This window comes from Procambarus clarkii, chromosome 83 (assembly GCF_040958095.1).
Source record: "Procambarus clarkii isolate CNS0578487 chromosome 83, FALCON_Pclarkii_2.0, whole genome shotgun sequence".
Lineage (NCBI taxonomy): Eukaryota > Metazoa > Arthropoda > Malacostraca > Decapoda > Cambaridae > Procambarus > Procambarus clarkii.
In genome coordinates this window covers 4,691,301-4,710,006 of record NC_091232.1, presented here as the reverse complement: position 1 = coordinate 4,710,006, position 18,706 = coordinate 4,691,301, and the positions used below count along the sequence as shown (strand labels likewise).

Here is an 18,706-nt window from a genome sequence, read left to right as displayed (position 1 = left end):
AGTAATTTGAACATTAGCAGTGGTTTATATAACTTAGATCCATTTTTGATAGATCAATTAAAGGGCGATTTGAGTAGGATCATTGATACACATTTGTCTCCTTAATTCATTGTAAATATTTACTATCTTATGCTATTATTATCCATGTGTGGGCCTGTTGGTGGGTATGAATAGGAGCTGCATCATATGGGCCAATAGGCCTTCTGCAGTTCTTATGCGGCTCATATTTGTGTCCACCTAATTCCCATTCATTTGTCATTGTACTTCACCTCACTCCACCACTCTTCTGCCTATATATGTCCAATACTTGACCTGTAAATCACTCCTTCTGAAGATGTATTAATATACGAAAGTACTTAAGGAAATTCCTGTTTCAATTCTTCCTCCGTGGTCTGACACTGTCACATTTTTAATCACGTGTTTATTTTTTGTGATTTACACACACACATTATATATATATATATATATATATATATATATATATATATATATATATATATATATATATATATATATATATATATATATATATATACATACATACATATATATATATATATACATATATATACATATATATACACATATATATATATATATATATATATATATATATATATATATATATATATATATATATTATAAAGTGTATATAATGTATATATGTAAACAAATAGGTATAATACAGCATATACAATAACTTACAATATTAACAAATTATTAGGAGCTCTTACATTCAACAATGGAATGTTAGCAATAAGCACAATTAATATAATGCATGCTTCCATTTTGGATATCATTACCGAGGCTAAAATAAGGCTTACACTTTGACAATAATCTATGAATTGCATGCAGTTTGCAGGTGTTATGGTGTCAAGAGTGATTGCTGGGGGGTTGGATGCAGCCAGGTTCGACAGTGCCTGTCATCATACTGTTATTTACATGTTTTTCGTTTAAAGGAAAGGATAGGAAATGCCAGTTTTGAAGTGACATACTTTTAAAAACATTTTACTGCATTTAATTCTAGTGCTTTTGTGATTCTCTGCACATGAAAAAGATTTACAAATGGCTTTCTTTTACCATGATTTAAACGAATTATGTTTAAGGGATTATAATAATTAACTATATACAGTAAATCCATCAAATTATTGTCAGACTTTTATAATTTGTTGAACTAACAATAATTTACAAGCTGTTATGGAAGCAACACAATGCTTATTACACTAATTACATATTTCAATATTACTGTGACATCTCCCAATTTTTAAAATAACATATACTGTAATGTACACTTATAGCATCAATAAGTACAGTACAGTACGGTAGTTATTTCACAATTCATTTCATATAAATAAATTTGAGGTGATTATACCTTATATTAGAAAATAGAAGGATCCATTTAATGTTCGATAAAACCTGTAAAACATTTATAGCAGCCAATATTGATGGCAATACTCACAGTCACTCATGGCCATCTCCATCAACCCAAGCGCTTCATCGTTGAGGATGGACGAGAGGAGCCCATCTGTGGTCTGGTTCATCTCTGTACTTGTGTTCTGAAAAAATAAAGTAATAACCTTTTTTTTTAACTGATGGCATATCGATCAAAACTCCATTAGAGGGACTGTAAGTATATGAGCAATCTATCTGAACTTTGCCATAAATGAACTAAACACTATGACTGGTTTTCATCCTTGTGTTCGTCTATGTTTCATAATGTTCAAAATGGTGAAAGTTTAAAGGTTATATGATAAAACTAAACATTATTCAAGAGTGTTTTATAAAATCCTTGTTAATGGTAATAAATTAGGCACAATGAATTCTACAAGCAAGAGGCAGCACAAACATGTTGAATTCAGACATTAAGGAAATTATATAAGCTGTACCTGTATATGAAACAAATTGAGGCTGTTATATAAATAAACATGAAATATTTATTCATATTACTGTGTATATCTTGAGTTATGTTTAGTAATATGAACTTTAGTACAATATGTAGTGAAGTGCATTTAATGTCTAAAGTTACACAATTTCATGAAAGTTAACAATAAAACTGTACTGAACTGCCTTTTAAAGATCATCAGGCATTTCTAATTTGATAAATACAGTATATAATTTGCTTAAACAGTGAATGAGAGCGAAGAAAGGTATGTTATTACTATCTATATCTACACTTGAAGCTGAATATGACATCTGCAGTCACAACTTCTTAATGCATTCCATTTGTTTACTAACACCAAAAAAATTTTCTAACCACCTTCAGTTATCTTTCTAATCACCTTCAGAATGTACATGGGTGGTGAAATGTTAAAGAAATTGTTCACGACCTTTGTGTCCATATCTCAAAAACCACATCGTAACTGGAAAAAGTGTACAGTGTAATGACATGAAACTAAATGGCTTCCAGGACTGAAAAACAAGACCTACGAGGAAAGACTAGAGGGGTTTTAAATATACCAAAGCTATAAGATAGAAGTTAGAAGAAAAAGAGGTGATATGATCACTATGTACAAAATAGGAATAGGAATTGTCAAAATTGACAAAGAAGAATTATTGAAAATGGTAGATTCAAGATTAAGATGTCATGGATTCAAACTATGAAAACAAAGTTGCCAAAAAAAAACATTAGAAAGTTCACTTTTGCAAACAGAGTGGTAAACAGTTGGAACAAGTTAAGTGAAAAGCGTGTGGAAGGATAAAACCGTCCATAGTTTCAATGCAACATACAGTATAACAAAGAGTACCGGGAAGACGGGACACCACAAGCAGAGCTCTCATCCTGTAACTACACTTAGGTAATTACACACATATGGCTCCAAAACTGAAAAACAAGAGCTATGAGGAGAGGCTAGGAGTCTTAAATCCTGCATGCCAAAGTTAGCAAATAGAAGAAAAAGAGGCAATATGATCACTACATACAAAATATTAATAGGAATCAAGAAAATTGATAAAAAGGAATTCTTGAAACCTGTAGCTTCAAGAACAAAAGGTCATTGATTGAAGCTAAGAAAACAAAGGTACTGAAAAAATATTAGAACGTTCACTTTTGCAAACAGAGTGGTAGATGGTTAGAACAAATTAAGTGAGGAGTAGATGGTTGGAACAAGTTACGTGAGGAGGCGATAGATGCCAAAATTGTCTGTAGTTTCAAAGAGTCATATGACAAAGAATAATGGGAAGACGGGACACCAAGAGTATAGTTCTCATCTTGTAACTATGCTTAGGTAATTACACACACACATCATCATTATCCAAGTAATATTGTTACTGGGTTAATTAAAAAATGCAGAAATGAAAGTTTAAAATTTGTCTCATTTATAATTATCACTGGATACTGTATAATCATAATGAAAAAAAAAAGAGTGTGGGGCTTAATGGTTTAAAGTTTGTGAAATTTCTTGGGACTCTTGAGACTGAGACGGCTTTTAAGGGTTAATAAAGAATAATTGCTACTGTAATAATATAGTCAAGTCTAAATTACTACCACAATAATTTAGGCCAGTAGAAATTACCACTGTAATAATTTAAGTCAGTATAAATTATAAAATTACTACAGTAAAAACTTAGTCATAGAGGGATGGGGAGGAAGGGATAAGAAAGACATAAAAGCGGTAGTGGTGTCCGTTGGTGAGTTGGAAAAGAGCAGGTGAGAGTGATGGTGGTTCTGAGGAAGTGAAGACTGGCTACCTCATTGTGCCCTGCCTCCTAGCCTTATTTTTTTGGGGGGGAACGACCTGGTGCATTATTTTTTTTTTTTTGTAACTTTCTAGATACTGTATTTGAGTTCTTTGTTGCATCTACTCTTTGAAATTGTGGATGGAGAAGGCTTTTGTGACTTCTGAAAGTATATGCAATCTATTTGATGACCTATACAAGGTAGTTATGATATGACTGTATTTGTGGTTGTGTATTAGTTGCAGCAGTAGTGGTGGATATGGTTTAGTGAAGGTCGTTTGGTTGTTATAGCAGTATGTAGTGGTGACTGTTTCCAATTTGAAAAAAAAAACACTATTTGAACATTCTATCAATTAATGAGAATGGGCTGAGAAAATGACAGATAATACAAGCTCAAGTGATGCATTATCAAGACTGCAGAATAAATGCATACCTAAAAATTTTGCTTTTAGGAATTAGAATTTCAAACGAGAAATCCTGTATGTATAATAAACAAATTTGGCTAAATTCAAACATACTATGTACCACAACATAAAAATACAGAAAAGTGTAAAAGGTCCATGCGAGGCGACTCCCATTTATACCTAAACAAACTCATTTTATGTTTATGTCTAAAGTTTGTGTGAAACAATCTAGCAATCACACATCTATTAGCTCATGTAAGCGAGATAAGCTCTGATTTATACCCTTCCAAACTAATTTGTATATACTGTACTGTATATCTGTAGTGAGGGGTATCTGGGCCGGTATGCCATATGTAGATATGTAATGGTAGTAGCCTATGTGATGGTATGTGGGGGGTACATGGTGGTGATACTATGTGGATATAATGTATATTGTAATATACAGTATACTATACTAGTATAGTATAGTATGGTGTATGTGAGGTATATGGTGGTATGTAGGACATATATGTAGTATATGGTGATATATAGTATTATGTTGTGCTAAGTAATGTATGGGGGGGGTTAAAAGGTGTTATACGGTGGTATACAAATAAAACTATACCATAACCTGTTGGGGTACAAGGATTACCATATCTAGTCACACATTAGTGTACATAACACAACAATATGGCCTGAAGCCTGAAAATAAATAAGGTTAATTATACAACACTCATTAAAACTCGCAACCGGTCCGTCTAATTACCCAAAGATACCCAAAGCCACCCAAAGCTTCCTAGCATTACATTAGTTATGAATAAATATGATATATTTATTCATTATAATGTTGATGCTGAATGTAGAATATGGAAAAACATATTTTTACTCTGAAAAAGTATCCTTTCATAATGAAATTTGACGAAAATAAGCTGCTGGTGACGGCAGAGCAAGTCGACGGTCCAAGCGACAATGTTGTGGAGCGACTTATCCAAGATATATTGTTGCGTACAGGTTATATTAACTTAGGTTTGGATAGTTAGGTTTTGTTAGGTTATGTTTGGGTAGGTTGGTTAGGTTAGGTAGGCATAGGAGGCTGATATGCCAGCAAATACTCTTTAGGCAACAATGTGTCTTGGATAAGTAGCTCCACAACATTGTCACTTGGACCGTCAACTTGGTTTGGCATCACCAGCAGCATATTTTCGTCTAATTTCATTATGAAATGAAACTTTCTCATAGTAAAAATATGTTTTCCATGTTCTACATTCAGCACCAACATTATAACGAGTAAATATATTACTGTACATGAGGAGTAAATATTTTATATTTATTCATTACTAGTGTAATGCCAGGAAGCTTTGGGTGGCTTTGGATAGCTCTAGGTAATTAGACGGACCCCTCGCAACAACTTTGAAGAATTTCTGAGCAACTGGCCAGAATCCTACATAATATTTCTTATTAAAAATAAAATGAATTTGTTACTTTAAACTAATAAATGTGATACTGAAGATCAAAAGTGGGCATGTTCATTTTTTTGGAGTATGTAACTATGTTCATTTGACCAACAACACAGCGGAAAACATCAATGTTGCTGCTATAAGGCAACCATGAAAGTGAATTATTTTATCTGTATCGTATGTGACTTTACAATTCAAAAGATTAAATCTTCAAGATACAGTATTAGTCCTTAGTGTCACTCAAATGGAAATGACACAAAGCAGAGTACACTGTTTAAAGAAGTTGATGTTGAACTCCCAGTAATCCATTGGAAATTCCTCAACCAAACTAGTATTTAATTAAGTTCCTACAATGAATTTAACAGTGTATAAAAAAGTTGAGTGCCTATGTTTGAAATTCATAACTATACATGAAATGTGTGTTCATTGAAAAACAAGTAAATGCCTGCATCACATATGATGTACACCACAATGTATTAATACTAAACTTTCCATTAGTTGACCCATAAAAATAGGAAATATGCATAGATGAATGGATGCATGATACTTTTGGCAGATCATGAGAATTTCTGAGAGTGCACATCTGAGACACTCAGGGATATGATGTATATGTTTGCACTAAAGGCTACATTATGTTTATGACATACAAAACATTATATAAAATTGCTCATAACTGATGTGACAGAGCATGAAGGACAGGCTCTCGCATGACCCAGTGCTGTCACACAGAATAGGATCTATGACAATCAACCTGAGCTTCATGTTACGTAATACTGTAATTGTATGTGATTTTTAACCTTCTTAGTTTTATCCTTATGCCCTGAAAATGACAAAAGCAAATTTGAGCAATTCTACACAAATGCCAAATTCTAGGATTATACAATACTATACTGCCATGAGTATCATGCATGATGTAATAACCAATTTTTTAGTAACAAACGACAGGTCAATATATATGTTAATACTGCAATAAAAAGTATAATATTTTGCTAGTACACACTAAGAAGTAGCAAAATGTAAAGATCTTTAAAGAAATGGGCAGTGCTCTATGCTAGTGTTAAAACCAACAGCCCCTCTCCCTCTCTCTCTCGTCCACAACTCCTGCCATTATGTTGCGAGTGTAATACCTCTGCTGCCACCAGAACATCAGACATGAGCCTCTCCATAGATTCATTAACTTGCAAATCTTCTGCACAGCTTCTCTGAAACATTAAACATTACATGCTAATGTTCCTTTCCAGCGATACAGATCATCACTAAATCGTCACCTATGTACGGTCACAGATCATGTTTTCTTTATTCATTGCGTCTTGTGCAGAAAATGTATATTAAGCCTTCAAGTGAGAAGAAAGAATTTCAACTATGAACAGTGACATTTCTATTCATGCAGCTCAGGTTTGGATACAAATATTACTAGGAATATGCCCGTGAAAATATATATATATGTAAGCTATGTACCAGAGTACCTGTTACTTGATGTAGAAACAGTGATATAAGGTTTGGTGTTGAGTTTAAGGCCTACCAACTGCAGTTGCTTACTGACAAACCAGCAAGTATAATTTAGTCCAGGACATAGTTGAGGACTAAATCAAACTTAAAGTGTATATACACCAAGAAGTGGGGTACAACCACTCTCAAATGAGATATTTTGACTGGAAATATTGGTAACATTCTTGAGAAATATAACAAAAAGTTCACCAAGAATGTAAACATCAATACATTTATAAATATTTGTATGTTAATTTATATTTATTGTTATTCATATGTTTATATGATTTATATGTATCCTATGTACAGTATTTTAATTTAACCATAAATATATTTAAATGTACAGTACTGTATTATGTCTATTAACATGTACATTTTGAACAGTATTACCTGAGTAAAAGTATAACTGTAAATTATTTTTTTACCCAGAATGTAAATAATAATATGTAGAATAATTTTTATGATATTTTGTACAGAACTGATGCACAAGTTTGAAGACAGCCTGCAGTATCTCATCCCTTTTAGAGTATTTATTTTCTATTAAATATATTCATAACTATAAAAAAAATAAACTGTAATCTTCTTTTGTACAAGTTTTAACTATCAGTAGAAAGTTTAAACATACTTTTACATACTGAACGTTTCAGAAGTTCTGATCATTTAAGAATAAATGTATAACAATTTCCAGTAATCAAAATAATGTCTTTCAGAGCAGCAGCAGTAACCACTGATATCTTTCAATCCATCAACTTTCCCATGAAGCAACTGCAGCTGTTATGGGGTATCAGTCCCTTAATTCCCCATGCAGTAGCCGATACCTTTCACTCTTGTGCTAACTTCTGTACTGTCTGTTTCATTTGTTTGAAAAGTGGTTGGACAACATTCCTTGTCTCCTATTTCATATCACAGCTCCTATCCTGCCTTCATATCCCAGCTCCTATCCTGTCTTCATATCCCAGCTCCCATCCTGCCATCATATCTCAACTCACATCCTGCCCACATATCCCCACTCTTGTCCTGTCCTAATGTCCCAGCTCCTATCCTGCCCTCATATCCCAGCTCCTATCCTGCCCTCATATCCCAGCTCCTATCCTGCCCTCATATCCCAGCTCCTATCCTGCCCTCATATCCCAGCTCCTATCCTGCCCTCATATCCCAGCTCCTATCCTGCCCTCATATCCCAGCTCCTATCCTGCCCTCATATCCCAGCTCCTATCCTGCCCTCATATCCCAGCTCCTATCCTGCCCTCATATCCCAGCTCCTATCCTGCCCTCATATCCCAGCTCCTATCCTGCCCTCATATCCCAGCTCCTATCCTGCCCTCATATCCCAGCTCCTATCCTGCCCTCATATCCCAGCTCCTATCCTGCCCTCATATCCCAGCTCCTATCCTGCCCTCATATCCCAGCTCCTATCCTGCCCTCATATCCCAGCTCCTATCCTGCCCTCATATCCCAGCTCCTATCCTGCCCTCATATCCCAGCTCCCATCCTGCCCTCATAACCCAGCTCCCATTCTGCCCTCATAACCCAGCTCCTATCCTGCCCTCATAACCCAGCTCCTATCCTGCCCTCATATCCGAGCATCTATCCTGCCCTCATATCCCAGCTCCTATCCTGCCCTCATAACCCAGCTCCTATCCTGCCCTCATAACCCAGCTCCTATCCTGCCCTCATAACCCAGCTCCTATCCTGCCCTCATATCCCTTCAATATTCTATATAGCCAAATTAACTTAGCGCTTTCTGCTAATAACTATCCTCTTTTACATTAAACAATAAATGGTTGAAAAAAAAAACAGAAAATTATATGTTGATGATTTGTACAGTCGGTCAGCTGATGTTATCGATGAAGAGATCCCGTAGGTGTTGACTACAGTGAAATAAATACATATATAAACTTCCCATGGTGACGTTCTGTGTCTGATGCATAATATATCAGCATTTTATGTATCATATACACAGAATCATGGTTTACCTACTAATGAGCGGTCTCCCATATGAAGCCCCCACAGATTTTTTATTATTTTTTTGCCCATTTGTTGTTTTCCTTTACCGTCCACAATATATATATATATATATATATATATATATATATATATATATATATATATATATATATATATATATATGTATATATATATATATATATATATATATATATATATATATATATATATATATATATATAATTATATAATCCTATTTTCATCCATGCACATTTTGTATCTCTGACAATTGTCATAATGCCTAACAGTAACTCCCAATTTTACCCACAAATTTCAGATGGCGACATAATCTCCGGACAAATACACGTTTGAATTGTGTTTACTGAAGAGCAGAGAGACATGTGAAGGGGCTCAAGATTTCCTCAAATATGAAAGTAGACATTCTGAAACTGAACAAATGGATTAGGTAAAGGTAGTGGAACAAGCGGGGGAGTGAGGTTGTATACCTGGTAATACATCATCTCGGAGGGTAGAGAGGTACTGGTCTCCATCTTGTACTGGTTGTGGTCGCTGCCGGCCAGCTCGGAGCTGTTGGTCAGGTTCATGCTGCTTGTCACCAGGTGGCTCGATGCTCCTGTGTGAACACACAAACAATGGGTTAATGTTCTTATACACACAAACCATGGGTTAATGTCCTCATCCACACAAACCATGTATTAATGTCCTGATACACACAAACCATGTGTCACTGTCCTTATACACACAAACCATGTGTTAATGTCCTGATACACAAACCATGTGTATCAGGACACACAAACCATGGTTTGTGTCCTGATACACACAAACCATGAGTCAATGTGCAGGCGAAGAGTCACAATAACGTGGCTGAAGTATGTTGACCAATCCACACACTAGAAAATGAAGGGACGACGACGTTTCGGTCCGTCCTGGACCATTCTCAAGTCGATTGTCTTGAGAATACAATCGACTTGAGAATGGTCCAGGACAGACCGAAACGTCGTCGTCCCTTCATTTTCTAGTGTGTGGATTGGTCAACATGTGTCAATGTCCTCATGCACAATCGTCGTGCAGTCTTACGAGAAAATAGTGCAGACGTACGCTTGGGCTCGAACTCGCGTCCCTCTGAACTCCTCAGAGCACACACCATGTAAGTTGTACTTCAGGTTAACATACTATTTTTTATAGCCCATACGGGGGCCTCGTAGCCTGGTGGATAGCGCGCAGGACTCGTAATTCTGTGGCGCGGGTTCGATTCCCGCACGAGGCAGAAACAAATGGGCAAAGTTTCTTTCACCCTGAATGCCCCTGTTACCTAGCAGTAAATAGGTACCTGGGAGTTAGTCAGCTGTCACGGGCTGCTTCCTGGGGGTGGAGGCCTGGTCGAGGACCGGGCCGCCGGGACACTAAAGCCCCGAAATCATCTCAAGATAACCTCAAGAAGAAGATGGCTCGACTGGTAGTGCGTGTGCCTGAAGAGTTCAGATACGCGAGTTCAATCCCATTTAATATTTCCTCACAGATGTAACACATAATTCTGAGTTCACTGTGTCTTATATATATTATACTTATATATATTACATTTCATTAAATTGGACAGACCTAACTTATTTACTGACAAGTGCTGGTTATTACATAACATTTTCGGTGTATTTTAATCCTAAAAAAAAACTGCTAGAGGAGATACAAAATAGTGAAGAGAAGAAGTTTGAGACGTATGTTGCTGTGGTGTTATGAGGTGAGACGCAGACCATGTGGTGCTATGAGATGAGTCGCAGACCATGTGGTATGTGGTGGCTACTGTGTCTACTGTGAAATGAGTTATTTAAACATAGATACATCGATGAAATGCAGCCAACAGGACTGCCAGATTATTATTATTATTATTATTATTATTATTATTATTATTATTATATTGTGGAAGGATGGGCGTGACAACGTTACTTGTGGGTGAGTGCTAGTAAGAAGAGCGGCGGAGTGAGAGTTACGTTACTGTGGAGTAACGTTACCTGTGACCATTCATAAGAGGTACCCTTACAAATGGTAATAACGGTAACACTCTTCTTGCCTATAATCGCCGATGATAGCAATACCAATGGCGGGAATGATATAATAGTAAGTATCTATGATTAACACAGTGAGGTTGACAATGCCAGGGGTGCAGTAAACAAGGAGTGAGTGAGAGAGAGAGGAAGAGAGCCAGCACCGCCACGGTCCAGGGCGGGATGGCTGCACGTACCCCATAACAATATCGTTGACCGCACCATCGGGGGAAATTTTCCCAAACTCCAGACTAGAGAAACATAAAGGTGAAATATATGAGCATGTTGGTTGGCGGCGGAGTGAGAGCAGCGTCCACCAACCACCCGTCACCACTACCACCCTCCCTTACCACCACCATCTGTCACCACCACCACCACTACCACCATCATTACAGCCACTATCGTCGCAAGACTAAGCCCTCCACCACCCATCCCCCACACCACAACCCCGTGTTTAAATCTGACTGTCAACCTTGAATACAACATTTAATCCTGTCTCATTTTGCGACGGTCTGTCCAGTCTTGCTGTATCCTTCGGTCTAGATTACCCCCCCCCCCCCCCTTGCCTACGTCGTGACGTGGTCGTCGTAACTGCTGATGAATTGCAATCAATTGCAGACATTGCAGACGGCCCTCGTGTTTGAACCTTGGTTTAAAACATTGTAAGAAATACGTGGAAGTGGAGGAGGTGGATGATGATAATGATGATGATGATGATGATGATGATGATGATGATGATGATGATGATGATGGGGGAGGTGAGGGACGGTGTGGGGGAAAGTGAAGATAAGGGGATAAATGCACACTGCTGTCAACCTTCCACTACTCCCTAAATGTCCACCCCAACCCTCTCTTCTCCCACCCACCCTCTCTTGGCCCACCCCTCACCCCCTTGGCCCACCCTCACCCTCCCCCTGCCCCCACCCCCGCCCACTATGCCCACCCAATACAACAAGGGCGCCTTTAAAACACCGTGATGATGGTGGCCCATCCACCTGAAGACTTGACCTCACCACACTACAAGAGAGATACCTGGTTGATGGGGTTCTGGGAGTTCTTCTACTACCCAAGCCCGGCCCGAGGTCAGGTTTGACTTGTGAGAGTTTGGTCCACCAGGCTGTTGCTTGGAGCGGCCCGCAGGCCCACATACCTACCACAGCCCGGTTGGTCCGGCATTTTTCTTTTTTTTAGAAAATCTAGTTTTTTCTTGAAGATGTCCACGGTTGTTCCTGCAATATTTCTTATAGTCGCTGGGAGGACGTTGAACAACCGTGGACCTCTGATGTTTATCCAGTGTTCTCTGATGGCACCTATGGCACCTCTGCTCTTCACTGGTTCTTTTCTGCATTTTCTTCCATATCGTTCACTCCAGTATGTTGTTATTTTACTGTGTAGATTAGGGACCTGGCCCTCCAGTATTTTCCACGTGTATATTATTTGATATCTCTCTCGTCTTCTTTCTAGTAAGTACATTTGGAGAGCTTTGAAATGATCCCAATAATTTAGGTGCTTTATCGCGGCTATGTATGCCATATATGTTCTTTTGTATTCCCTCTATTTCAGCAATCTCTCCTGCTCTGAAGGGGAAAGTGAGTACTGAGCAGTATTCAAGACGGAACAACACAAGTGACTTGAAGAGTACAACCATTGTGATGGGATCCCTGGACTTGAAAGTTCTCGTAATCCATCTTATCATTTTTCTGGCTGAAGCAATATTTGCTTGGTTATTCTCCTTAAACGTTAGGTCGTCGGACATCATTATTCCCAAATCCTTTACTCCAGCGCTGGTCTGAGACAAGTACTGTGGGGTGGTGATGAGTGCTGTGGGGTGGTGGTGGGTGCTGTGGAGGGGTGATGGGCGCGTGTGGCTGACGAAGGTGAGAGATGGTGACGGGCGTGGAAGAAAAGGTGTGAACTATGGAGAGAGAGATACCAAGACTGGTTTACACTGATGGTGAGAGTGCTTGTGACACACTGTACTCCCCTTCACATAGTCTAAGATAGCTGCACAAATGAGTACCTAAATGTGTTAATAAACAACAAGTTATGAGGGTTAGACACTGAAGAATGAGACAATACACAACAAGAGGTTAAAGACTCACCCATACTGTTGGTGTAGGTGATGTTGTGAGACATGGGATCGGACATCGGCGGCGGCAGAGTAGCGTTGTTGATGAGCACCCCCCTGGGCACAGGAGCGGCGGGGGTGGCCGGGGAGGAGTCGTGGGTGGGGTACAGGGCATGTGGGTGGTGGAGGGGCGTGCCGTGCCCATGTGAGTGAGTGGGCGAGGCACTGTGGGCGGCCATGGGCGTGTGGGGAGCCTGGGTGTGGTGGGGGTTGGGCAGACCTAGGTACTGCACCACCTCCTGCCACCGTTCCATTTCCCCGCTCCGAACCAGACTGCCCAGCCGACCCTGGAACACCAGAAACATAGACGGGTTAAAAGTTATCAAACAAGGATCATCACACACACTTACCTATCCTTACTTATCCTTACCTTACCTATCCTTACCTTACCTTACTTATCCAACTGATGGAATCGTAAATGCACACACACACACACACACACACACACACACACGAACTCCAATAGGAGCTACAGGAACCTTTACACCAGTAGATTGACAGTTAAGAGGCGGGACCAAAGAGCCGCGGCTCAATCCCCGCAAGCACAACTAGGAGAGTACACACACACACACCCACACACACACCCACACACACCCACCCACACACACCCACCCACACACACACCCACACACACACACACACGACAAAACAATAATAACTTGTGCTCACATGACGTATAATGTGTACCTTCCACATTAAAAAATAGTTGTATCTCCTCTGTCAGTAAACCTCACACACCCTCTAAAAGGAAACCTTATATATAAATATTTTTTAACTCACAAATATTATAATTAATTTACAAACAAGTATTATTAACATTTCCTAGTAAAGAAGACTGATAAGTCATTTTTACTAGTCAGAATCTTTAATACAAAAACATATTTATACAAACTGTTGTAGGTGCGACTCTACGGACCAAGTGTACAGTCGTTTTATATAGGATTGTCAACCTTAACTGAATATTACAGTGATACCAAGACTGCAAGAACGAGCAAGCGATTAATCCCTAAGAACTTTGGGCCCGACCAGGATTCGAACCCCATTGCCGACTAGGCTCACCCCTGGCGAACACAGTACTGTAATCACCACACCAATAATCGTCTTTGCTTCTTCTACCACACTAAGAACTAAGAGTTCTTAGTGATTCTCAGTTCTCCCACCTGCCACACACACACACACACACACACACACACACACACACACACACACACACACACACACACACACACACACACACACACACACTATTGTGGAAATAAAAATGTGGTCCTTCAGAGGCGGGTAACGCCTGGTATCCGAGCAGTGGACGTGGGAAGGTCTCTCCGCCTCATCGATCCTGACAAATGTCTAATTTCTACTCTGGCGACACTGAATTGCAAACCAATTTGTGTTGCAATGAGCCATTAACGACCCTAGATGGTCGCTCCCCCTCCGCCCACTCACCCATCAACCTCTACTCCAGAAATGATAGTACTTATAGTAGAAATTGCACGAACGTAAAAAAAAATATATTCTTGTCCCCTCCCCAAAAAGTTCGTTTTAAACTACTGGAATACTAAAAAAAAAAGTAGAAAGTGGAAGAGTAACTACACCACCTGTTCTAGGCCTGTATAAGCTATCAAAGGCCTAAACAAAAAGCCATCTTGGGGTCAAATTTATCACATAACTATGCGATGCTAGGCCTAGGAAAATTTAGGTATGGTTGTTGTCATTTTTCTCGCGCCCTCTATAAAATTATTTGCACAAAAGGTGAACTCTCTCTTTGGGTGCAACAGTTCATTTTTGTACGTACGACCAGACGCTATTGTTACATCATTTTTGGATGACAGGTTATGCAACACCCACAGTTCTTGCAGCGCCTCCTACACTTTACAACACTCTGTGCCAACACCCGGGGCTCCCACCTGCAGAAACACTGCCACTGTGTGTACCAACACCCTCCTGAACAAATCCACAAGGGCCGTGACGAGGATTCGAACCTGCGTCCGGGAGCATCCCAGACACTGCCTTAATCGACTGAGCTACGACAGGGTGAAAGGGTTGAAACCGAAGTTCTACTGAACTTACTGGATCGGAGAGGCTACGGGATCCAGTAAGTTCAGTAGAACTTCGGTTTCAACCCTTTTACCCTGTCGTAGCTCAGTCGATTAAGGCAGTGTCTGGGATGCTCCCGGACGCAGGTTCGAATCCTCGTCACGGCCCTTGTGGATTTGTTCATTTGATGCATCACGTTAGTGTGATCTCTGTGTGTGAACACCCTCCTGTCTTCCCTATAGAACATTTTGACGTATACTCTACATAAGGCCAAAAATAGTCGTACTAGAAAAATGGCATTCGGCTCACGAAATTGACACACTGTCCTGTTTTCTGTTTTGGGTCCTCTGGCAGGTTAGGACAAGGGCACTTTAATACGACACTTTCTTGACCTTGGGGAACCTTAGGAGGACGGGCAGCACCTCCAGGGGATCCCACCATTTTCTCTCACGATGCCATTCCGATAATAAATACATGGCATGTCGAAAAAATAACCCCGTTGAAAAGTAGAGACAATTCTATCAACATCAAAGGTCTAAGGTTCTTCAACACTCTCCCTCTGATCATCTTGAGTTATCTTGAGAAGATTTCGGGGCTTTAGTGTCCCCGCGACCCGGTCCTCGACCAGGCCTCCATCCCTAGGAAGCAGCCCGTGACAGCTGACTAACACCCAGGTACCTATTTTACTGCTAGGTAACAGGGGCATAGGGTGAAAGAAACTCTGCCCATTGTTTCTCGCCGGCGCCTGGGATCGAACCCAGGACCACAGGCTCAAGTTCAAGTGTGCTGTCCGCTCGGCCGACCGGCTCCCTCATAAGGGGGAATAACTGACCGTCCTCGCTAGAAAGAGAACTAGAAAAGAACAGTTCGAATGGATAACTACATAATCACCTCCAAAGAATAGCTGATCAACCGAGTTGTGATTCGTCCGTCAGACTGCGAGCTGCGGCGTGTAACAGTCTGGTTGACCAGGCCACCAACCAGGAGGCCTGGTCAGAGACCTGGCTGTGGGGACATTGATTCTCGGAACCAACAAAAGATAAGAGGTAAGTCCCTATCGAGAAACGTACGCACCCAACCAACCCACCCAACCAATGGAGGCCAACACACACAAAACGCTCACAGTGCTTTATTTTAGCTAAATGTACATCACATTTTTAATGAATTGGTGGATACGGTCAAAATACGACGTATTAGCCGAGAGGAGGGTTTGGCGTACGTTCTCTCCTTATACTGTATACCATGTTTTCCTCACGTAGACTCGCAAGAGTCAGTATATTATCGCCAGGATGTGAAGGGAATTATGACGTGAAAGCTGCAAGCCAGTGTGACTGTATAGCACTTGAAAGGAATATGAGGACGGAGTGAGGGAACTGTACCCAACCAACTGGACCAACGGGGATCGAACGTTGACCCAGTAAGAAGCGAATCCATCGTTCTACCGTAAGTCCAAGTGGTTGGGTCGTCAGAATGCGAGTTCAACGACAAATCCCATTAAAACACCCACTTACACCAACAGTTCCTAGCGTGTCATCCCTGGCAGCCGATCCTCACTTGAATTCAAAGCTAACTGGTTGCTTCAGCTGTCAGGCCAGACATACACGCGGGGCTTAGGAACGCGAGTGCTGGCCACAACAGGTGAGTGGGTCCAGCGGTGGTTGGTGACTCAAGGCTGGGGACGCCACACAACTGGCCCTCTCAGCAATTCAAGACAATTTAAGGTAATGACGCCATTACAGCATCAGCAGCAGTAGCAACATCGTTAGCCACCCACAGCGCCTCTCACTTGTCATGTTTGACACCACACACACATGCCTGGAGCATACCTGTACCGTGTTCTCAGAGTTCTTCTACTCGCCAAGCCCGGCCTGGGGTCCAGGTTTGACTTGTTGTAACTAGGTGCACCAGGCTGTTGCTGGGAGCGGCCCGCAGGCACATATATCCCCTACAACCCGGTTGGTCCGGATCGACGCCCCGGTCTCACAACCCGGTCACAACCCGGTCTCACAATTTAACAAACGTCAATTATGAGTGGTTTTGCTTAATCAGAAGCGTGTGAAAGTAACCAACCCGCCTGACTTATGGAGACCGATGCTTTTAATTTCACTAAAGCACTAAGGTTCTGACGCTGTGGCCAATAACGTTAAAATTGAGGTGCATTCAAAGGGATGACAGGGGTGTGTGTGTGTGTGTGTGTGTGTGTGTGTGTGTGTGTGTGTGTGTGTGTGTGTGTGTGTGTGTGTGTGTGTGTGTGTGTGTGTATGTATGTGTGTGTGTGTGTGTGTACTCACCTAGTTGTACTCACCTAGTTGTGTTTGCGGGGGTTGAGCTCTGGCTCTTTGGTCCCGCCTCTCAACCGTCAATCAACAGGTGTACAGATTCCTGAGCCTATCGGGCTCTGTCATATCTACACTTGAAACTGTGTATGGAGTCAGCCTCCACCACATCATCCCCTAATGCATGTGTGTGTGTGTGTGAGAGAGAGAGAGAGAGAGAGAGAGAGAGAGAGAGAGAGAGAGAGAGAGAGAGAGAGAGAGAGAGAGAGAGAGAGAGAGAGAGAGAGAGAGAGAGTGAGAGAGTGAGAGAATGAGAGAGTGTGAGAGAGTGTGAGAGAGTGAGAGAAAGAGAGAGAGAAAGAGAAAGAGAGAGAGAGAGAGAGAGAGAGAGAGAGAGAGAGAGAGAGAGAGAGAGAGAGAGAGAGAGAGAGAGAGAGAGTGAGAGAGTGAGAGAGTGAGAGAGTGAGAGAGTGAGAGTGAGAGAGTGAGAGAGAGAGAGAGAGAGAGAGTGAGAGAGTGAGAGAGTGAGAGAGTGAGAGAGTGAGAGAGTGAGAGAGAGAGAGAGAGAGAGAGAGAGAGAGAGAGAGAGAGAGAGAGATAGAGAGAGAGAGAGCACAGGTCTTTAATCAAACCCCAATGGCAATTATTTTCTGCACTATTATATATCTATATCATTATTGTAATAATGTACAATTTGTACATTACAACATTGGTGATAACAAAACTTATATTAATTTATAATTATTATGGACAATATAAAGCTTTTATTTTCATGTGTATTTACTATGTATAATATTGTAACAATGAACATAGGAGTAGAGTCATTAAGATGACATTAAGATAAGAAATTCTATAACTTCACCATTCGATAAAGCGAATATGTAAATATTGCAATTTATGTGAACAGTGATATAAAAGTGAATATTATGTAGATTTTAATATGTATATATTTAGTATTTTGTTTTAGAAGCGCAATTGTTGATACAATGTATTAAGGTATTCTATCGTTAATAAAGCGGTGTGTGGCTGCCTTCAGTGTGTGAAAGTTACGTCAATCGTCAACTATGTGGCCCAGTAAGGCAGCTTTATTCTCCATTTATTGTCTACGAGCTCTGCAATCTGGCTCGTCTTGAGGGGTAGTAGTAGTAATAGCTTCTATGATTTTGTCATAGTGGTTGATTAACTGTGACAGACAGGATCTTCCCGCTCGTTCTAGACCGTTCTAGAGTTTATAATAATTAATTCACTCATCCACTTA

The 18,706-nt window shown here is 40.3% G+C and overlaps 1 protein-coding gene across 27 annotated transcripts in view; it reads right to left on the bottom strand.

Annotated features, from left to right (window-relative positions):
* The window catches only part of cnc (NFE2 like bZIP transcription factor cap-n-collar), a 649,104-nt gene that overhangs the window by 28,336 nt on the left and 602,062 nt on the right, over positions 1–18,706 (bottom strand). For 16 of the 27 annotated variants that reach the window (XM_069316304.1, XM_069316302.1, XM_069316308.1 and 13 more), the window contains 4 exons: positions 13,113–13,425; positions 9,457–9,584; positions 6,643–6,717; positions 1,460–1,556 (listed from right to left, as the gene is read on the bottom strand). In XM_069316304.1, the coding sequence (XP_069172405.1) occupies positions 1,460–1,556; positions 6,643–6,717; positions 9,457–9,584; positions 13,113–13,425 (613 nt within the window). The remainder of the gene's footprint in view (positions 1–1,459; positions 1,557–6,642; positions 6,718–9,456; positions 9,585–13,112; positions 13,426–18,706) is intronic. The other 11 variants (XM_069316309.1, XM_069316305.1, XM_069316312.1 and 8 more) reach the window with 1 other exon arrangement.